Raw genomic sequence first — 20,998 nt, 5'->3', positions numbered from 1 at the left:
GGGGATACCGGAGGGGGGGGGGGACACAAATCCTGCCTGGGGCTGAGCCCGAACGCCCAGGCAGGTGCCAGCCCCGTGTCCCCCCCGTGTCCCCCTCCTCGATTGCCCAACCGGGTCTGCGGCGACGTGACTCGGGGTTTGCGCAACCCCCCCACTTTCCCCCATGTGTGGGCGGGGGGAAATCCCGGCGGGAAGGACCCAGAAGTGCGGGAAGGTGGGAGGAGAACGCGCCCGGGAATGGGAATGCGGGAATGGGAACCTGGGAATCTGGGATAGGGGGACACACACCCCCCCCCCAAGTGTTGCGGTGGGGGAGCCCGGGTGTACAGGTGTGGGGGGGACTCAGGTGTTGGGGTGCGGGGGATCCTCCCGGTGTCCCGCCCCTCCCTCCCCGCTCCGGTCTCAGCTCCCGCCACATCCAGCGCGTTTTCCAGCGGTTTATTGAGTGGGGGGGGTCTCGGGGACCCCCGGGGCGGGGACTGGGGGGTCAGAAGCGCTGCTCGGCGTCGGGGACGCGGCCGTCCCGCAGCTCCCGCAGCCGCCGCAGCACCCGCGGCAGCTCCAGCTCCCCCAGCTGCCGGTTGTCCCGGGTCCGGACGCTGACGGTGCCGCGCTCCCGCTCCCGCCGACCCACCACTGCCGGGGCACCGCCGTCGGGGAGGGGGGGCACGGGGGGATCCGCACCCCCCCTCCTGCACACCCCCCCTACACACAGCACCCACCACCCTGCGGGGTCAGGGGGGCCCGGGGGGAATCCCAAGGGATGGGGGAGCTCAGGAGGGTCCCGGGGGGGTTGCCCAGAATAGTCCTGGGGGGGGCCCTAGGGGGGAATCCCAAAGGAGGAGAGGGGCTCAGGAGGGTGTCGGGGCAGGGGGGACCTAGAACAGTCTCAGGGGGTCTTGGGGGGTCCCTAAAACAGTCCTGGGGAATTCCCAAGAGGATCTCAGGGGGGTGGTCCTAGAACAGTCCCAGAGGGCCCCAGGGGTGCCCAAAAGGGGTGGGGGTCTCCGAGGGTCCTGGGGAGTTCCCAAGAGGATTTCAGGGGGGTCCCAAGGAGGGAGGTGTCAGTGAATTCCCAAAGGGGGAGGGGAGGAAGCTCCTGGGATCCCAGGGAGGTCTCCAGGGGGAGAATTCCCAAGGTGGGGGTCCCAGTGCCTCCCCCCACGAGCAGCACCCAGGGTGTGGAGGGGGGTGGGTGTCTCAGCACAGCCAATCCCGGGGGGCTCCCTGGAGGGGTCCTGGGGGGGTCCTGGGGGTCTGTGGGCTGCGTGCCCCCCCTTACCCAGCTGGAAGTTGTAGTGGGCGAGCTGGGCCCGGCGGATCTTGCGGGCCAGGGTGGCCCCGGGGTCCCCGTCCAGGTCGGCCAGGAGGCCCCCCCTCCTCAGCACTGCCTGTACCTGCCCCCCCCCCGGCATCAGTGGGGGCGTGGGGGGCACGGGAGGGCAACAAGGGGTGGGGGGACATGGAAGGATGGGATGGGAGGATATGGGGGAGACACTGGGGGGTTACAGGGGGATGGGGGAGACATGCCAGGGGTCCCGGGGGGGCACAGGGGGGTCACACACTCACCTCCCGGGCATAGTCCTCGACCTCAGGGGTCTGTGGGATGACCATGGCCTGCAGTGGGGACAGCCAGAGCGGCCTGGGGGGCACCAGGGGTCATGGGGGGGTCCTCAGGGGGCACAGGAGCCCCCAGGATGGGGGTGCTCCAAGGATTGGGATGTCCCAGGGATTAGGGGGGTGTCCTGGGGATTGAGTGTCCCCAAAATTGGAGGGTGCCTGTCCCAAGTGGGGCACCCTGAGACAGGGATGATGCTGAACATGAGGGGGTCCTGAGGTCTGGGGGGGTGTCTCCAGGACGGGGGTCTCCCAGGGATTGGGGGGTGCCCTTAGGATTAAGTGCGTGCCAGGGGTCGGGGGCTGTCCCGGGGGTCGGGGGTTGTCCCAGGGCTTGGGGGCTGTCCCAGGGGTTGGGGGCTGTCCCAGGGGGTGGGGAGTGAGGCAGGAGGTGTTTTTGGGGCTCCCCCTCACCATTTCCCCCCGCAGCTCTCGGCCAGCACAGCCACCATCCTCTCCACGGAGCCCAGCACAGCCCGATGGATCAGCACCGGCCGCGCCGGACCCCCGCTCGGGCTGGGGGGAACAGGGGGTCAGAGGGGCAGGGGGGCCCCACCACCACCCCCCAGCCCAATCCTGACACCCCACCCCCCATTTCTGCTCCATCCAGCCTCAGTCCTGCCCTGCCACCCAAATCCTGACCCTCCCTGGCCCCAATCCCCACCTCCCTAAATCCCCCATTCTCCCCTTCCTATCCTAATCCTGACACTTCTCAGCCCCAATCCTGCTCCCCCCACCAATCCTGAACCCTCCCCAGCCCAATCCTGATCCCCCCCCCAATCCTGATCCCCTCCAAATCCTCAATTCTTCCCTCTCCCTCCCAATTCAGACACTTCTCACCCCGATCCTGCTCCCCCCACCAATCCTGATCCCCCCACCAATCCTGATCCCCTCCAAATCCTCAATTCTTCCCTCTCCATCCCAATTCAGACACTTCTCACCCCGATCCTGCTCCCCCAGCCCCAATCCTGATCCCCGCACCCCAACCCTGACCTCCCCTAAACCCAATACTGATCCCCCCCCCTCAATCCTGAACCCAGCCCAATCCTGCCCCCTCCAAACCCCCAGTTCTGCCCTCCCAGCCCAATCCTGCCCCCCCTCCCCAACTCCAATACCTGGCATATTCCAGCTCAAATCTCTCCGGCATCTGGAAATCCAGTTGGATGGTGCCACACTGATGGTGCCTCCCCAGCGCATCCCGGATCCGGATATCGATCTGTCGGGAATAAGAGGGATGGGAGGCTCCCAAAGGATCCCGTCTGCCTCCTTTGGGGACCCCCCCCCCCTCCCCAAAATCCCTCACCTTGGGCCCATAAAAGGCGCCGTCTCCCGGACTCAGCTCCCAAGGCTGCCCGAAATTCCGCAGGCTCCGCTCCAGCTGCTGCAGGGAGGGATCGGGGGGGGGGTCAGGAGGGGACAGTGCAGGGGGGACACGACACAGGGGGCATCATCCCACCTGCTCAGCGCGATCCCAAGTGTCGGGGTCCCCCAGGAACCCCTCGGGACGCGTTGCCAGGGCCAGGCGGAAGGAGAAGCCCAGGACGGCGTAGACGGTCCGGATGAAATCCAGGGAGGAATCGATCTCGCTCTCCAGCTGGGAAAGGGGTGTCGGGGGGGGGATGTGATGCATTTTGGGGGTCAGGGAGAGGTCGGGGGACACACACACACACCCCCCACCTGCTCCAGGGTGCAGAAAATGTGGGCATCGTCCTGCTGGAAGCGCCGGACCCGCGTGAGCCCCGTGAGGGTCCCGGGGGGCTCGTTGCGGTGCAGGACCCCGAAATCCGCCAGGCGCAGGGGCAGCTCCCGCCAGGAGCGCGGCCGGTGGGCGAACATCAGGCTGGGGACGGACAGACAGACGGGCAGAGCCCCCAAGAGCCCCCCTGGGGCACCCCGGGGTCCCCCCACTCACCAGTGGGCCGGGCAGTTCATGGGTTTGAGGGAGAGGGTCTCGGGGGCGGCGGGGACGGAGAAGATGTGGGGGCTGTAGTGCTGCCAGTGCCCCGAGAGCTCCCAGAGCCGGGGGCTGAACAGGTTGGGGGTCACCACCTCGCTGAAGCCCCTCGCCTGGTACTCGCTCTGTGGGGACAGGGACAGAGGGGGATGGAGGGGAAATGTCAGCTCAGCCCCCTGGCATCGGTCGGGGGGGCTGCAGCCACAGGGGCACAGCAGGGAACTGGGGGGCAACTGTGGGTGAGGGATGGGGACCAGAGGGGGGCTGTGGGGTCTGGGTGATGTGGGGGGCACAGGTAGGGGCTGGGTGGGAGGGGATGGGGGGCAATGAGGTCTGGGTGATGTGGAGGGGACAGGCAGGGGCTGGGTTGGAGGGGACAGGGGCAGTGGGGTCTGGGTGATGTGGGGGAGACAGGCAGGGTCTGGGTTGGAGGGGATGGGGGGCAATGGGGTCTGGGTGATGTGGGGGAGACAGGCAGGGTCTGGGTGCTGGGGAGGGGGGCACAGCAGTGCCAGGTGCAATGGGGATGGGGTGCAGTGGGGTCTGGGTGATGTGGGACGGGCAGATGATGGGGGTCAGGAGGGGCTAAAGGGGGGTCCACACCCGGATAAACTCCACCAGGGCGTTGTAGACGTGGGCGCCGCGGGGCAGGAAGAAGCAGCTGCCGGGGCTGAACTTGTGGAAGAAGAAGAGCTCCTGCTCCTGTGTGCAGGGGGGTGGGGTGGGGTGTTACCAGGGGGTTCCTGGCACTGTGAGCGACCCCCCCGGCCCCCACCCCTCCGGGGCTCACCCTCCCGATCCGCCGGTGGTCCCGCAGAGCCGCCTCCTCCTGGGCCCGCTCCCAGCGCTCCAGGGCCTCGGGGGTGGGGAAGGCGACGGCGGCCACGCGCTGGAGGGACCGGCCCCCCAATCCCCCCCACAGCGCAGCCGAACTCTGTGGGCACGGGGGGGGGTCAGGGGGGCCGGGTGACAGGGACACTGTCGGGCACTGGGGTGTCCCCCCCTCCCCACCCCGACACCCACCGTGAGGATGCGCAGGGCTCCGATGAGCCCCGTGTGCCGGAGCAGGGGCCCACGGCAGAGCTGGAGCAGGGGGCCACACCTGTGGGACAGATGGACGGACGTGGGGACAGTCATGGGGACCCCCCGGCCCCTCCCCAGTGTCCCCCCTGCTCACCTGTAGACCGTGGCCGTGGGGGACGTCACCTCCTCCTCGAGCTGCTGCAGCTGGAAGCTGTTGTGCTGAGAGGGGACAATAACGGGGTGACAGGGGCACAGGTGACATTCCAGGGGGTGACACCGAGGGGGAAGTGACACCGCCCTTGGAAGGGAAAGGACCAAGGCGGTGACAGTGGCATAGGTGGCACCACGGGGGGTGAGACTGGTCCCCATGAGCGTCACCCTGGTCGATAACCCCAACCAGGAGAATCCCAATGTCCCCAAGCTCATCCTGGGATGGGGAGGGGACACGCCGGGGAGGGGACACTCTGGGCTGTCACCTTGAGGAGCTCAGCCAGCTGCTGGCGCGTGGCCTCGAGGCGCTCGAAGCGGTGCCGGGCGCGGGCGAACGCGGCACAGGCCTCCTCCAGCGCCGGCAGCTCCGTGCTCTGCACTGTCCTGCAGGGCAGGGGACAGGCTGGGGACACCCCAGGACAACCCTGGGGACCCCCGGCACCGTGTCCCCCCCTGCCCTACCTGTCCCCCATGTGCACGTCGCAGTAGAATCCGTCCTCGGTGGCCCGGGCGCTGCAGAGCGTCCCCCCAAAAAACTGCTCGGCCACCGCCCCCAGGACACAGGCACTGGAGTGCCAGAAAGCCTGGGGGCACACAGGGACACGGGGGGGACACAAAGGGGGACACAGGCTGTGAGGGGAGCACGGTGTGGGTCTGGGATCCCCCCAAGCCCCCTCCAGACTCACCTCCCGCCCCTCCGGCGAGGAGAAGTCGAGCAGCTCCAGGTCACTGTCGTGCTCCAGGGGCCGGTCCAGGTCCTGCAGGACCCCGTTCACCCGGGCCACCAGTGCTGCCTCTGCCAGGCCACCCCTGAGGGGACACCAGGGACCCGTGGGGACACTGTGGGGACCCTGGGAGGATCGTGGGGACCCCACAGACTCTGTGGGGATCATGGGGACCATGGGGACACTGTGGGAGCCTTGAGGGGATACTGTGGGAATGCTCTGGAGATCCTGGGGACATTGTGGGAACCCCATGAACCTTGTGGGAGTCAATCTGGGGATCCTGGGGACACTGTGGAGGCCATGGGGACATTATGGGAGCCCAGCGGGAACGATAGGGACACCACGGGGACACTGAGAACACAGTGTGGACCCTGGAGACCTTGTGGGGACCCTGTGGGGACACCATGATGGGCCTGGGACCCTTGTCAGGACAGTGTGGGGACTGTGAGGGGGCACCGCGAGGGGGCTGGGACCCTTGTCAGGACGCCGTGGGGACACCCTGGGGACCCCATAGCCCTTGTGGGGACCCCGGGCCGTACCCGAGCTGCGCGGCCACCTGGAAGGGGGTGGTCTGCAGGGCTCGGCCGTCCAGGCGGTGCCCCCCGGGCAGTGCGATGCGGATGGGGGTCCCCGGGGGGAGGCGGCCGCCCCCGGTGCCGCCACCCGCCCCATCCCCATCCCCATCCCCGGGCCCGTCCCGCCGCTCCGCCGCCGCCGCCGCCCGCAGCCGCTGGAAGAGCCGGAGACGCTCGGGGTCCGGCCCGGACACCTGGGGACGGGGGGACATCGGGGGGTCACCGGGGGTGGTGGTGGTGGTGGGGGGTCACCCCGGTGTCACGGGGTCACCGGGGGTAGTGGTCGGGGGGGGGGGGGGGGGGGGGTCACCCCGGTGTCACGTGGCCACCGGGGAGTCAAGGACCGGGGACTTGGGGGTGGGGGGGAGGAAAGAAGTCCCGGGGAGTCCCCACGGGGCGGGGGGTCCGGGGTGATGCTGGGGGGGGGGGTGTGGGTGGGGTTGAAGCGCACCCGGTGTCGCCGCGGGGCTCCCGCGAGCAGCAGCCGCGACCCGGCGCGCGCGGACATGGCCGAGGCTCCGCCCGTTCCGCCGGAACCGGGACAACCCCCGGGGGCGGCACCGGCACCAGTTTCCCCCCCCCCTCGCAGGCCGCGATGGACTCGTCCGCCCGGGCGGGAGCGCCGGGGGCAGGACGGAACCACCGAGAGGACGGGGGGGGTGTGGGACGGGATAAACAGGGAGCGGGGGGCTCAGCACCCAGGGGGGGGGGAGCCCCAAAGGCCGGGGGTGCCCCAGACCCCCCCTGCCCTGAGCGCACGCGAGAAAGAACGGACCCGCCAGCGGCTCGTTTGGTACTTTTTATGCAGATCCTGAAGCCCACACCGGTATCAAACAGGTTCGATGGAGGCAACTAAAAACCAACAAAAAAATAATTAAAATAAATCAAGTAAAATCCCGACTTCATATATAAAAGCCGCGGGGGCGGCCCTGGGTGGGGGGGACGACCCCTCCCCGGAGCCCCCCACGGGCTCCGGCTGCACGTGGTGAACGATTCCAGAGGGAATTAGAAAGTGATTGTTGTTATATACACACACAGGTAGAAAGTCAACAGTGATCCTGGGGGGGAGAAAAACCAAAAAAAGCAAAAGAAACCAAACCAAAAGATCCCCAAATTAACCCAAACCCAACCGACAAAGTCTTCCCAAGGGGGGTCAGGCTGGGGAGTCCCACACCCACAGAGCTCGGCCTAAGGTGGGTTTGAGGGGTTCCTTGACCCCTTTTTGCCTTGTTTCGGTGGTTTTGGCAGCCGGAGGGGGAACGGGGGGGTCTCCCCTCCCTGCAGCAGCGATTTGGGGATCGGCTGAAAACCAACACCCCGACAGCCCTCAGTGCTCCTCCCGAGGCTTGCAGAGTTGTCTTTTCTTTTTTAATGTTTTTTTTTTTTCTTTCTTTTTAAATTTTTCAACTACTACTGAAGTTTTTATTTAACAGCAACGCGGCTTCTTCTGGTTAAAACATTGGTTTGTGTCTGTTTTCTTGTCTCGCCCAACTTGATGGGGGGGAGAGGGTGGGCTGGAGGGGGGGGGGGGGAAGAACCAACCGAAAAGTACAGAACATTTAATTTAGGAGAAGGTTACTGGGGGTGGGGGGGTCTTGAGGGGAAGAAAATAAAAGGGGGGGCAGGGAAAGGAAAAAAGGATAAAACCAAGTGAGAGGGCAGCCCCGGGAGCTGGGCGGCTGCTTCAGTACCGGGGGGGGAAGAAGGGGCGCTTGGGGGTGAAGAAGGGGGCCCCCCCCCCTGCCGAAGGGCGGCCGGGGCCGTTTGAGGCTCTGGAAGGGGTCCCTGGCGCCGAAGGGCTCCCGCGGGCGGAACTCGGCGCGGGGGGCGCGGAGCAGGACGGAGCCACGGCCCCCGGGGTCCCGGTGCGCGGGGGGGCCCAGCCCGCGCCCCGCCCCCAGCTGCTCGCGGGGCAGGGGGCTCGGCCCCGCGGGGTCGCGCGAGCGGGGCAGGGGGTCCCGCGGCTGCGCCCCCCCGAAGTGCTCCTTCAGCGTCCCTGGCAGCGTGCCGTGCTCCTTGGGGAAGGCGCCGGCGCCGTGCTCCAGGGGGGGCGGCGCGGGGAACGGGACCCCGCCGTGCTCCCCGGCCGGCGGCGGCTGCGCGGGGAAGGGCACCCCGGAGTGCTCCCCGGGCACGGGGGGCGGCGGGGGCGTGGGGAACGGGACCCCCGCGTGCTCCACCGAGGGGGGCGGGGGGACGCCGTGGGGCAGCGGCAGCGGGGCGGGGGTCTCCTTGGAGAAGGGGTTGGCGTGATCCACCGACGGCAGGCGCGGGGGCACCGCGTGATCCCGCGGGAAGAGGCTGCCGTGGTCCTTGGGGGGGGCGGGCGGGGGCACGGCGGGCGGCCCCACGGGGTCCCGCGGGAAGGGGGTCCCGTGCTCCAGGGGCGGCGGCGCGAGGGGCGGCGGCGGCAGGTGGTGCTCGAAGGCGGGGCTGAAGTTGTTCGTTCGGAAGTTGTTGACGCTCTCCGGGAAGGGCGGCACGTGCTCCTTGTAGGGCGCCGGGAAGCCGCCCATGCCGGGCAGCTCCGAGGAGCCCGAGGGGCCGTTGTCGAAGGCGCTCCCGCCGCTGCTCAGCTCGAACCAGCCCGCCCGGCTCCCCTCGCGCCCGTGGCCCCGGCTGCCCTTGCCCAGCACCCGGATGGACTCCACGGTCTGGATGGGCTCCCCCGACATGCCCCGGCTCGAGGCATTGTGGTAGCCCAGCGTCTCGATGGGGGCCCCCTTCTCCTCGGTGCTGTCGGGCAGGTCCAGGCAGGAGGAGGACACGCGGGTCTCGATGCGATAGTGCTCCTCGGGAGGCTGCGGGTCCTTGGCGGCCCCGGACAAGCCCCCGCCCTCGCCGGAGCTGCTTTTGGGAATCTGCCCAAAGTGCTTCTCCTCGGAGGGCTTCCGGGAGGCGTTTTTGAGCATGTTCTTGAACTCGATGGTGGAGGTGGCGGAGATGGAAGAGCCCATGGGTTTGTCCCCGCCCGCTGCGGGCGCTCGGCCGGCAGGGCTGGGGAGGGTGTTCTGGGAGGAGAAGAGCGAGCGGTGGGGAAGCGCGTGGGGCGAGTCCGGGTATTGCTTCTGCGGGATCCCGGGCTTGGGCAGGGTGTTGTGGTTGGAGTCCGGCGTGAAGAACACGTCGTTCTTGCTGGGCGACGGGGACCCGTCCGAGGCCGAGTCCTTCCCCCGGCGGCCGTAGCTCCCGAACATCCCCGGGGACGAGGCCAGCGGGTCGCAGCCCTCGCTCTGATCCAGGATAGACCTCATGGAGGGGGGGAAGGACGGCTTCACACCGAACTCCTGCGACCTCTGGCCGTAGCTGGACAGCACCGGCTGGTACTCCGCTGACTCCGGGAGTTTGCTCGATTTTAGGATAGACTTGACGGGCTTCTTCTCCAGGTTCAGCATGGCCGAGGGCGGCGGCCCGGAGTAGTCGAAGTCACGGTAATCCTCGTCTTCTTGGAAAGACGTGTCTGGGTAAAACTTCTCCTGGGAGGAGTCCATCAAAGAGGAGGGAATCTCCCTGCTGTCCGCAGGCGGCTTGTACAGCCCGGCCGGAGACTCTCTGCCGAGGCCGAAGGGCCGGTAGCCGTGCACGGAACTGGGAAGTTCTTGGGAATATCCATCATCCCGGCCCTGCAGAGGCGACCTCGTGCTGCTGGGAGTAGAAGAACCAGGGCTCATGATTTTTGACAGCAGGGAGATCGTGTCCACGTTGCTCGATGTCGGCTTATCCATCATCTCGTCCTGGGTGGGTGTCCCGCTCCGCTCGTCCCGCACCGGCGTCCCGTCCACATTGTCCATGGAAGTGCTGGTGGGACCACGCTGGAAGTCAGAGGTGTGACTCTCCGTTGCCATGCTGGACCCCAAGCTGCTGAGGATGGGAATATTCAAGTTCAGGCCACTGAAGCCAGGGTTTCCCTTCAGGAAATTGTGTATCTTCATCTCCAGGCTGGGAGAAGGGGGTTCTGATTCCAGCTTGGCTTTTGAAATTTCGGAGGACTGACCCAGTGGGGTTTCTGTTGGCAAAAGGGAAGAAGGACTGGTAGGGTGGGAACTGGAAAATCCCAGGGAATTGGTTGGTGGTTTAAAACTGGAGCTCGACAGCGCTGGGGTGTGTCCGACGGGAGCCTTATTGACCGAAGTGGAGGAAACTTCTGCGGTGGATGAGTTTGGAGAATAACCAAAACTTTTGGATATAAAGGACTGTGGATTGGAAGGAACATTCCTCCCCTTCATGCTGGGCACAGTTGTGTTGGCTGGTGATGCCGAAGTGCTCTGGGAGGCGGGTTCGCCCGACTGGACGGTGTTTCCAGCCACACTCTGCAGCAGGGATGACAAACCTGGAAGACAGAACTGCATCAGGAACTCTGGAGAGACAAATCTCCCCGAGCCGCTTCCAAGGGAAAGGCTTCCCTGTTCCCACTGTGGATGGCGTTCCCTAACACCCCCCCCCATGCTCCAGCCAGGAAAAGGACTGGATTGTGCTGTGCTGACATTAGCACCCAGCAAGGTGCAACCTCCTGCCAGAGGCTCAGGTTGATCTACAAATATAAATTACTCCATCGGGTCAGTTGGGCAAGAACCTGTCCTGGTCTGCAGCCAGGTGTGTGAAACCCTGCCCTGCTGGCCAGGTGACCTGTGCAAGGTGCCAGCTCAGGAGCAGAACCTCTGGGAGCTTTGTGCACACGGAAAACACAGAGACCTCTTGGTCTCCTGTCCCGTTCTGGGGCCTCACATGGAGTGTTCTGGGTACGTGCACTTCGGTCACGGCACAAGCAGGAGGAAGCACAGAGAACTGACAGAACTCACTGGTCCATGACACACGTGTGCTACCTGAGAAAGACCATCTGCACGTGCCACAGGTGTAAAACATTCCAAGGAAGTTTTTCTCCCTCTGTTTTCACTTCAGGACAGGCAGAGCAGCACGTTTCAGCCCGGCACCTTTGAACCCACCAGCCCTTGCCCAACACCCACGCCGGTACCTTGCAGTGCCGGCGCTGTCTGGGTCTGGGTTTTGGAGAGAGCCGACAAAATGCTTTCCGGAGTTATCTCCACTTTGGAGAGAATGTTTGCTAACGGATTCGAAGGAGCAGACGGAGTCCCCAGGACAGGAGTCTTCAGGCCACTGGTGAGAGCTGTGGGGCTGGTCGGGGTCCCCGGAGAGGGTCTGGAGGCAGGGCTCACACCTGGGATGGGAGCACACACCACTCACCTGAGCTGCCCCGCTAACCCAAGCGCTTCTGACTCAGGTTTTCCACACACACCCCTGAGCTCAGGAAGCCGACAGCGTATGCCAGAGACCGAGCCAGAGCTCAGAAGCAGGAACTCACTCGTGTTTATTCTGAGACAATTAAAGCTCTAAACAATCACCCCACTGTGCCAGCGCCGGTGCCCAAGGCCTGGCTCAGGACTCACCTGTGCTCTTCATCACCGACGTCAAACTGCTCAGGATGGAGCTGATCTTGGCCAGGTCCACGTTGGCCAGGTTGGGCAGGGCCAGCGCCGGTGCCGGTGGGACGGGCACTGTGCTCGCTGCCTTCGGGGCCGGAGGGGTCGGGGCCGGCGTTGTCACCGTCCCCGAGGCCGTGGCGGCCGCGGTGGCCACTGGGACTGCTTTGGGGACACTCTCGGTCTTGGCAGGTGCTGGGGCTGGAGCAGCCTGTTTGTCCTTCCTCTCCTCCACTGCAGCACAGAGGGGGAAACAAGAGCAGAAACTGTCACTCCTGGAATGACTCAGGGCACATCAGCTCCGATTCCCACTGATGTCAAAACACCTTGGATGGGTGGTTTGGGAGACGGGAACAATCACAGCGGGACTGGGACTTCCCTGCTTGTGTCAAACCCAACAGCCCCATCCCACAGCCCAGCACGGGGTCTGTGCCTCCTCCACATCCCAAATGAGGCTGGGAAGGGCTGTCTCAGAATTCCCACACAACAATCCCTGCTGCTCCCACAGGACGTACCAATGATTTTGGACGTGTCGTCCTCCACGTCAGAGAGCTCCATGTCCTCCACATCCCGATTATCTGTTGCAGGCTCTGGAGTGACCATCTTCCGGCCTCCAGCTGCCGGGGACCGGGTGTTGTTCTCCTCCCCCATCCCCTGGAAAGGGGACTCGGAGCCCGTTGGAGACGGGGCGTCCATGCTGGGAGAAGGGACAGGAGACTCCTCGGGATCAGGAAGTGTTGCTTTCAGCTGGTCCAGCTTTTTCTTCAGATTGCTCACTCGATTAGCAAATGTTTTATAGGCCTAAGGAAGGAAGGACATCGGACTGGGGATCATTCATGCCTCAATCACTTCCCTAAGGAAGCAGCACACACCTTGAGAAAACCACTTCCAACTCCCTGGACCCCGCAGCGGTGAGAACTTGGCTTGTCCATGTGACAGAGGAACAACCCCAAAAAAAGCAGTTAAAACCTTTTTCCAGTGACTTGGAAGAATTTCCCAGGTTTCTAACAAACACGTTCTGCCTGTTTGGAGGGGTTCCAGGAAGGTATGGGGGGGGGATTTGGTTATTTTTCCAACTCTTTACTGAATTCTTCATTTCTTTGCTCATCTAGTACCCCATGTGTATTGCAAGCTTTCAGAGTTCAGGATTTGTCACACTAACTGTAATTTTGCCCTGTTTATGAATCCAAGGGAGGCTCCAAAATTCCAGCAACACACACGAATCGAGCATCCAACCACTGGATTTTTGGAGCATCTCCTTGCCTTGCCTGACACTTCAACTCTGCTCTCTTTGGAAACCACCTGTGCAACAGTCCCACGAACTTTTTAACTTGGGAATAGAGAGATGAGGCATTTTCCAGCCTCTGAGGGGCTCAGTGAACACAGGAAGATGTCATTCCACCTGCAGAGGATCAAGGAAAGGTTCACTTACATTTGCTACCACCTTGACTTCCTTGTACTGAGCCTCGTAGAAGATCCCGGCGTTCTCCAGCGCCTCGGTGAGCGAGGGGCCGTTCTTCACCTGCTTGTCCAGGCCATTCACAAACTCCTCCAGCTTTGAACTCGCTTCCTCAAACTCCTTGGAGAACTTCTTCCCTCCCGTTTTATCTGCAGGGAGACGGACACCACGGGAATGAGCTGCCAGCTGCCAAAGCAGAGCGTGACCCCAAGGGCAGCAGCTGGGACAGCAGATCCACACCCTCCCAGACCACCCCAGTGATCCACTGGGACCAAGGAGGAGGCCTTCTCTAGCACTGCATGTTGGTTTTCAGCTAGTCATTAGCTCTGTCTGAGCTCAGGATCTGCAGGTTTCCACAAAAACTCGAACTAACCAAGACTTTTGGCTCAAGATTGGTGGTTCTTAACCCCGCTCCGAAATTCTGGCATTTTTCCAGCCACGCTCTGATTTCTGGCCTAGGGCTCAACAGGACTGAGGAGCTCCCAAGACTCCCTTGGGGCTTTACCTTTCAAGCACTTGAGTGTCTCAGTGCTGCACACGTCCACCCTCATGGTGGAAAGCTGCTTCTCCTTCAGCTCTATCTGGTCTTCCGAGCGCTTGTACAACAGCAGCTCATCAATGAGGGACTGGGGCTGGGAAAAAAAAAAATCAAACAGGAAAAGCATCCTCATCACATTCCAGGCAAGAGAAGCCCTGAACAGCACAGCCCTGCCTCCGCTCTGGCTCCAGGCCACTTCCAAGTGAGAGCTAACGCAGGAACCATGTGGATCTCCGGGTTTTTGACCGCAAATCTCACAGATCAGCAAAGCTGGGTTCAGGCAGGGGCTGCAGTTTCCCAAGTTTCCTGGCTGTCATGGTTAAGAGCAGGGACAGGCCTGTTTTATTTATTCCCTTTTTTCACTCCACAGGGGTCTGTGCATTTCATCAACAGGCCCTGCTCTGTCAGGGGATCAAATTTTGCTGAATTTCTTGCCGCCAACTCCTCAGCCACCTCAAACTCCCCTTCACGAGGACAACCTGGGCATGACCAGCCCTCCCTGTGGGTGTCACTCAGCCCCTCAGGCACAGGCAGCTCTCGGGCTTGGGGTCACCCTGCAAACCCCCAGGGTGGGGGTTAGTGCCCGTAGGTCACTTCCACTCGCAGACTTACTCGGAATTCGGCGACAATCTTGGACTTCAGAGCAGCTTTCGGGTTGGTGGACGCTGTGGGGATAAAGGAAAAACGTGAAGAAATGAAGGATCCATGTCCTGATGGAAAGTCAGTCCCAAAAGGCAGTCTGGTGAGAGATACTCTGAGGTAACTCAGGACAGTGCAGGTGGCAGTCACCCACCACATCCTCCCCTCCATGCAGGGGGTCCCTCCTCGCTCCAGATTCCCCTGGCAGCTCATGGGGACACGGACACGCGCAGCCGGGTCGGGACCGAGGCCAACAAGTGACAACTGCTGCTCTTTGGGTTTGGTTTTTAACATGCTCTCAACACTTCCCGGGCACAGGTTTTCCTCGGGAAGACAAGTCTCTGCAAGGGTCCATCTAACGGCCTTATCCGAGGATTTACAGCTCTCTACAAGGAAGGGAATGTTATTCCCTCAGTGCCACACCTGGAGCTGACACGGAGCCCTGGTTTCCTGTGGGCAGGGTCTCCCTTGGGTACTTCCCAGGTCTGACCATGCTCAGAGCCTTAACAACTGTCACCTCTCTGTGCTGACACCTGGTTACAGAGCGGGGGGGGCGAGTCCCGCTGGCAAGAGACACCAAATCCATCAGATTCTGGACCAAACAGGAGAAACAGCTGATGAGAAGCAAAGTGCTAAACCCTCCATCCACGCTGGACACAGCCCAGTTCTGTCTGGGAATGCAGCTTGTGGTGTTCAGTAATAAACACTTCCAAACTCTGGTGACCTTGCTGATGTCCCACACGTCACACCTGCTGTGCCACCACCTCGCCGTGGGGACCACTCGGGGCTCTGGTGCGCAGTGAGATCACTAAGGTCAGTTTATTAGAAATTCTCTCCTGGGCAGTTGGACTCCCACGTCCTGTCCCTGCACTCCCAGCTCCGAGTTCCTGGCTCCCAGCCCAGCCTGCTGGGACAGGTGTGTTCCTGAGCACGAGGGGAATGTCCACCTTCTGCTTCTCTCTGTCTTCTCTCCAGCTCTGACCAGTCTAACACCACTTTCCAGGAGGTTCCACCAGCTCCTTCCTCTCCTGTCTGCAACCTCTGCTCTCCTATTTTTGTCTCACTTCTTTCCTTTACAAAGTGGTTTTGTGCCAACACCTCCTTGGTGTGCACATCTCAGGGCCTTCCTTAGCCCAGGTGCTCTGCCCTCAGCCTTCCTTCTGCTCCTCAAGCAGCCAATTTCTATATTAGTGCACAGAGTTCACAGTGGTTCCTTACTTTGTGATTTCTTCCACGGCTTATTCGGTTTGTTCAGAGACTCTTTCAGCTGCTTCTGAGTTTTGAAAGTGGTACCTGGAAAAACATTTCATTTTTGGCAGTCTGGCATTACGGGATCCCTGTCAGAATCTGGTTTTTGGTGCCGTATGGTTGCACGGTGGAAGAGTGAACAGAAATTTGTTTTAAAACACCTCGACCAACTTCCTTAGAGGAGCTGCTGGATGCCCAAGAGAACCTCAGTTTACTCAGGAATGCAGCAACCTGGGGGTGGTCTGCCATTTTTAAATCAAGTTTCTGTTTGCCCTTACGCTACAGACAGTTCAAAAATCACAGTAAAAAGGAAAAACACAAGCAGTCTAAAAATCAAACTCTTTAGGGGAGGCTGTAATGGAATCAACATTCAACAGGCAAGGAGTGCACGTTGGCAGAACACCCACAATACCTGATTTACCTGGAACCTCAAATACCTTTGTTTTCAAGTTACAGAAGTTGGATATTTCAGACCATATGCACAAACTTCACTTCTCAGCATGCAACACCCAGCTGGAGCCTTTCCTCACGCCACAGCCTGACCAGAGACCCCACCTTCCTCCTGCTGTGACCTCAGACCTCACCTGAGGGTCTCCTGAGCACCTTTAGCTCTCAGTGATGTGAGTAAAGACAAAACCTGGACTAATTGCCTTCAAGTACATGAGTACTGGCTAATTCCTGGGTTTAACTGGCTTTTTTCTAAGGGCTCGAGGACTCTTCACCCTCCAGCTTTGCTTCTGCCCCTTGCTGCCCCACAAATACTTAAGTTCAAACAACCTATTGCTGAACAGGACTCAGAGGCAGAGCCAGGGCACCCTGGTCAGGACGTGCAGGAGCACTCCAGCCTCACTCCCTGTTTGCTCCCAGCTGGAGCAGTTCCAGCCCATGTGGAAGGATTCACAGCTGCCTTTAGACAGGTACAGACGAGGCGAAGCAGGAGAACCCAGCACTGCTCACGTACCACACCTGGCTACTTTCCAGCCTGTGCCAGGCACAAATGCCCCTCATCCTCCTCAGTGACCCCAGACTGTTTCCACAACCTCAGCGAGCTCATGTGTCGGTTTGGAAGGTGAGAAATACAAAGGGTAAGTGACTTACTCAGAGCTTCTTTCAGTGCCAGAATGGTTTCCTCGGGGTACACGTTTCTGTCCTCCCAGATTTTGAAGATTCTTTCGATGGATTTGGAAACGGATGGATCCCTGGAAGACAAGAGCACAGTGGGCTCTCTCTGCACGTGGGTGTTGGTGCAAGGCTTCCCTCACACCCCTTCACGTGATAATTTGACCCACACCAGCCCCCTGTGCAGAACAAAGCCCAGCTCACTCCCAGCCCACTCCGGGAGAGAAGCGCAAACACAGAGTTGTTCAAACAAAATCCCTGAAGTTCTGCTGATGTTTCTAGAGAGTCCCAGATGTCAGAAGAAAGATTCCCACTTTCTGAGCCATTCAGCCTTCCCACACCCCGACAGTTCGTTACTCACTTCACTAACGAGGCGGCCTCGGGAAGCACCTCCGCGAAGGTGTCCCGGAAGACAATCGCATTTTTCCTCTTGCAGTTCTGTATGACATCATTGGCCAAGTAAAAAAGGTTCAGCCGATGAGGAAAGGCAGCTGAGGACAAAAGAAAACTCAGATTCAGCATCAGCCAGAAGTATCCCATCAGCTCTGCTTTGATCCCCACGTTTCAGTGCTGCTTTTGGGACTGTTTCAGCGTTCCCAAGGTCCAACGGGCAAAACAGGAGGTTAGAGAGGAAACCTTCCATTTACAAATAATTTCCAGATCTTCCCCAAAACCTCATGGCTCTCTTGGTTGCCAGGATTCCTGTCAGGAAGCTTAGCAACCTCCCTGGTCCAGAGCCCTGGGTGTGAGTTCATCCCTCACTCACAACCTGAAAAACCCCAAACCAGCCATGGGAGCAACTCGGCCTCTGGCATCCAGAGCCAACCAGGAAGGAACCCAGGGTTCCCACAAACCCCAGTTTTGCCTTAGGAAAAGCCACTCCACAAGGATTTTCCAGCCAGCAGTCAGCACATGCACTTTGATTGAAGGCTGACAGTTAAATATCACTGTCCTTTCTGCTGCAGGAAGGTGGTCAGTGCCCACCGAGCCCACCCGAGCAGCATCGTGGCCCCCAAGCCCATCCAAGCAGGGCTCCCACCAGGAACATTCCAACCACGTGGGCTCTGCGCTGCCCTCCAGACACCAGGGAGAATTTACACGTGGTTTGTTCAAAAGGAAGATCCCCACAGGAGATCCTCCTCTGCAGGGAAGCGGAGCCGAGGACTCAGCAAAGGCTTAGCTCGGGTGGATCCTCAAATCCCCACGGGTCGATGTCCTTAAGCCTCCCCGAGCTCCTGCCAGGGGCACCGATGCTCCCGGCCCTGCTGAGCGTCCCCACGGACCCAGGGGTGAGCAGGAAGCACCATCCAGCCCTGAACCTGGGACAGGCAGCCCTCAGGAAGTCCCTGCTCACATAGGGAGGGTGTGAGAGCCGAGCCAGGAGTCACCAACCACTGCCCCCACCACCTGCTCCCCTCCAGCCCCTGCTCCCACATCCCAGAAAGAGCTCTTCCAGCACAAACACAGCGGCCCAAGGACTCGTCCCCAGAAGCTGTTCCTCACAACCTGTGCCCCAAAACGTGCTGACACGGCAGCTCGAGGTGGGTTTGCTGGAGCGAGGAATGCTCCGCTCTGCCCCGAGGGCCGGGAATCCAACCGGAGCTGGGCTGCGCTCGCCTGGCTTCCCAAAACAGTCTGGAGCCAGCTTCCCCCAAAACACCAGCCTGGATAATCTCCCAGCAAATCAGCCCATTGGAATGGGGTTTCTGGGATTTAGTCAAACCCAGAGCTCTGGTGCCAGTTGTCACCGGATGCTCCCTCCGTCCCAGAGATGTTCCACCAGCAGAGAGCGAGGATTCCAGAGCTTAATAGCATGAAACAGATTTCAAAGAACTACAAACCTTTGATTCAAATGATCCAACATTTACACAGCAGGGAGGAACCTGGAGTGGAGCTCACGGAGCCCCACTCGCCCCACGGCCCAGCACCAAAGGCAGCCCCTGCCAGGGCAGAGCTGAGTCGGAGCCAAGAGTTATAAACCAAGGTACACCCAGAGCACCCAGGAGGAGAAATCCACACTGGGCCCAGAGGGAGCCTGTGGAAAAGATCCACAGAGAAAACCAAGCACCGATGGGTCCAAGACACAACAGGCTGTATCCAACAGGTCCTTCGTTACTCCAAGACTCCTCTGGGATTAAACCAGCAAGGAAACACGGACAACAAACAGGGATCTGCAGAGCTGAGCCCAGCCCAGCCACCTCCTCCACACTGGGCCTTTGGGTTTCAGAACCTATGGGTGGGTCCTGTTCAACTCACACCTACACGCTCCTACCAGACCCTCCTCAGCACAAACGCTCTGATTCCCGTCAGGAACTCCCCTATGGCAGCAACCCCTTGCAGGAACATTCCCGCTGGGAAGCTCCGGCTCGCTCGCAGGACAAGCCTTGGCTCCGGAGGGGGACACCCAAGCCAAGAGCAACGTGTGAAATGCCAGCACTCCTGTTTTCCCTGGAAGGACCAAATTCTGTGTCCCAGGAGCCATGTCCCTCCAGGTTCACCTGCACCTGCTGTGACACCATCACTGAACTCCTCTGGCTGGGACAATGACGAGAACATGGGGAGGCTCTGGAGTTCCTGGGGCAGAGGACCACGAAGGGAAGAGCAGGAAAAAAACCCATGGAAGCAGGAAGGAACCAAATAATCAAGGGTCAGGGCACAGCAGCACCATAGCTGCTGCCAAGGTTTGTCTTAGTGGGATAAGATGGTTAAAGAGGGACCTGGATAAACAGGAGGGGTGTGGAGGTGAGATCCTTGTGAGGGCTGTGAAGGGAAATCTTGAAGGAATCCCACAAAATCCAACAGGAATTCCAGGCTGGTGCCAAGGGCTCAGGGCAGGAGCTGCCAGCCCAGCAGGGGACGGGAGCCAGGGCAGGATCAGGGCATGAAGGACCTGCAGGTGGGAACAGTTCAATGGCTTGGGAAGGGGGGAAGGAGTGATGGAAGAGAGGAGCCAGGATGGAGCTGTGACAAGGGACACCATGTCCAGAGGAATCAGCACATCCCAAGGGGAGACAGGCTGGGTTTTGTTTGGAGTCTGTGAGCTCAGAGTGAGAGGGGGAAGAGCACCAAGGAATGTGTCCCAGAGAGAAGGATTTCCAGGACAGGTGGCAGGGCCAGCAGGGCAGGAGAGCCCAGGGCCAGTGGGCTCCTGGGATCTCACCTTCCTCTCCTTAATCCCACAGCATACCAACAAGAAAACAACCCAAAATCCGGGGGGAGGAGGGTTCTGTGCATTCTGCTGCAGGGCCTTGACAGAGAAACCTGACTACCCCAAACTTTCCAAGAGGTTCAGCACACACCACATCGATGCTTTGGGATGGGAATGTTCTCTCTGTGTTCCCGCGGAGCAAAGCTTCCCTGAACTCCCATGACAACAGCCAAACCTTCCCACGGCAGCAGAGACAAGGCTGCTGTGCTGAGCCTCCTACCAACACCAACCTTCCCCCTCCGGGGCACAAACCCCAGCCCTGGCACCCAAACTGTGCCCACGCCAGCCTGCTCTGGCTGGGCAAGGAACAGTGACAGGCCCTAGCCCGAAAGCAGCATCCCCCAACTCCCAAAGCAGAGCTTTTGGAGATCATGGACTCAGGAGGACAAAGGTGCCACCACTGAGATGCAGACAGGTACTTTGTGTCCTTCCAAGTGTGACGAGGTGATGCTGATGGGACAAGGGGGGACGTTTTCAAAGTACAAGAGGAGAGATTTACACTAGATGTCAGGAAGGAATTCTCCCCTGTGAGGGTGGGGAGGCCCCGGCACAGGTTGCCCAGAGAAGATGTGGCTGCCTCATCCTTTGAAGCCTCCAAGACTAGTCCGGAGCAACCTGGACTAGTGGAAGGTGTCCCTGCCCATGGCAGGGGGTGGGACTGGAGGGGGTTTAAGGTCCCTTCCCACCCCAGCTTTTCTGCAGCGCTGAGCACGACCCTGCGCAGCGCCCACCGACCCCGGCGGTTCCTGAGCGCTCACAGAGCCCCCCCCGGCACGGCCGCGTTCGCCCCCCCTCCCATCCGCCCCGCGACCCCCGTCCCCGCACTCACAGCGGCGCAGCCACTTCATCCAGTGGTACACGATGGTGCTGTGGTGCCGCTTGTTCTCCAGGCACCACGAGGAGAGGCCCTGGATGGACTCCATCGTGTTGGTCACCGCCTGCAGCTTCCTGTCGAGCGAGGCCTCGAGCGCGCCGGCCGCGGACGAGGCGGCGGCGGCCGAGGAGGAGGAGGAGGAGGAGGCCCGGCCGCCGCCTCCGCCGCCCGCCGCCATCTTCCCGCGCTGCTCGCGGCCGGGCCGCGCGCGGGGGGCGGCGGGGCGGCGCTCCCGCTCCGGCCGGAGGGGCCTCGGGGCGCCTCACGGGGGCCCGGCGGGGCCCGTGGGGAGCGCGGTGCCGGAGGCGGTGCCGGCCCGGAGGAAGAGGGGGGGGGTGGTGGCGGTGGTGAGGGGGGATCGCTGGGCCCGG

At 61.5% G+C, this 20,998-nt stretch overlaps 2 protein-coding genes across 4 annotated transcripts; both read right to left on the bottom strand.

The window, feature by feature from the left end:
- Positions 1-422: 422 nt before the first annotated feature.
- Positions 423-6,615, bottom strand: TARS2 (threonyl-tRNA synthetase 2, mitochondrial). Of its 2 annotated transcripts, none has more exons than XM_032713224.1 (18): positions 6,556-6,615; positions 6,069-6,298; positions 5,491-5,614; positions 5,267-5,388; positions 5,071-5,188; positions 4,749-4,813; positions 4,595-4,673; positions 4,362-4,505; positions 4,175-4,273; positions 3,530-3,696; positions 3,295-3,457; positions 3,074-3,211; positions 2,921-2,998; positions 2,733-2,833; positions 2,032-2,133; positions 1,570-1,642; positions 1,283-1,397; positions 423-636 (listed from the first exon to the last, which is right to left on the bottom strand). In XM_032713224.1, exons 1-18 carry the CDS (start codon positions 6,610-6,612, stop codon positions 488-490), a joined length of 2,124 nt encoding a protein of 707 aa, XP_032569115.1. In that variant the 5' UTR covers positions 6,613-6,615; the 3' UTR covers positions 423-487. The 2 variants fall into 2 exon arrangements, with proteins under 2 accessions (XP_032569115.1, XP_032569116.1); XM_032713225.1 differs by having other exon boundaries at positions 1,283-1,391.
- A 275-nt stretch (positions 6,616-6,890) lies between these two features.
- On the bottom strand, positions 6,891-20,805 carry RPRD2 (regulation of nuclear pre-mRNA domain containing 2). 2 transcript variants are annotated; one of them, XM_032713206.1, is made up of 11 exons: positions 20,583-20,805; positions 16,907-17,036; positions 16,525-16,625; positions 15,397-15,471; positions 14,152-14,204; positions 13,507-13,633; positions 12,975-13,150; positions 12,058-12,343; positions 11,510-11,776; positions 11,077-11,280; positions 6,891-10,434 (listed from the first exon to the last, which is right to left on the bottom strand). In XM_032713206.1, exons 1-11 carry the CDS (start codon positions 20,803-20,805, stop codon positions 7,664-7,666), a joined length of 4,413 nt encoding a protein of 1,470 aa, XP_032569097.1. In that variant the 3' UTR covers positions 6,891-7,663. The 2 variants fall into 2 exon arrangements, with proteins under 2 accessions (XP_032569097.1, XP_032569098.1); XM_032713207.1 differs by lacking the exon at positions 15,397-15,471.
- Positions 20,806-20,998: the final 193 nt, after the last annotated feature.

Source organism: Chiroxiphia lanceolata, chromosome 29 (genome assembly GCF_009829145.1).
Source record: "Chiroxiphia lanceolata isolate bChiLan1 chromosome 29, bChiLan1.pri, whole genome shotgun sequence".
Taxonomy (NCBI): Eukaryota; Metazoa; Chordata; class Aves; order Passeriformes; family Pipridae; genus Chiroxiphia; species Chiroxiphia lanceolata.
Note: the sequence above shows the minus strand (reverse complement) of the source record. Positions and strands in the feature narration are given on the sequence as shown.

Coding starts and splice junctions, on each gene's coding strand:
- RPRD2 (XM_032713206.1), bottom strand. CDS start 20,805: ATGGCGGCGGGCGGCGGAGGCGGCGGCCGGGCCTCCTCCTCCTCCTCC. Junction 16,626..16,906: donor GAGGCCGCCTCGTTAGTGAA/GTGAGTAACGAA, acceptor CTTGTCTTCCAG/GGATCCATCCGTTTCCAAAT. Junction 10,435..11,076: donor GACAGCGCCGGCACTGCAAG/GTACCGGCGTGG, acceptor TCTGTCTTCCAG/GTTTGTCATCCCTGCTGCAG.
- TARS2 (XM_032713224.1), bottom strand. CDS start 6,612: ATGTCCGCGCGCGCCGGGTCGCGGCTGCTGCTCGCGGGAGCCCCGCGG. Junction 4,506..4,594: donor GAGCCCTGCGCATCCTCACG/GTGGGTGTCGGG, acceptor CCGTGCCCACAG/AGTTCGGCTGCGCTGTGGGG. Junction 3,212..3,294: donor TTTTCTGCACCCTGGAGCAG/GTGGGGGGTGTG, acceptor CCCCTTTCCCAG/CTGGAGAGCGAGATCGATTC.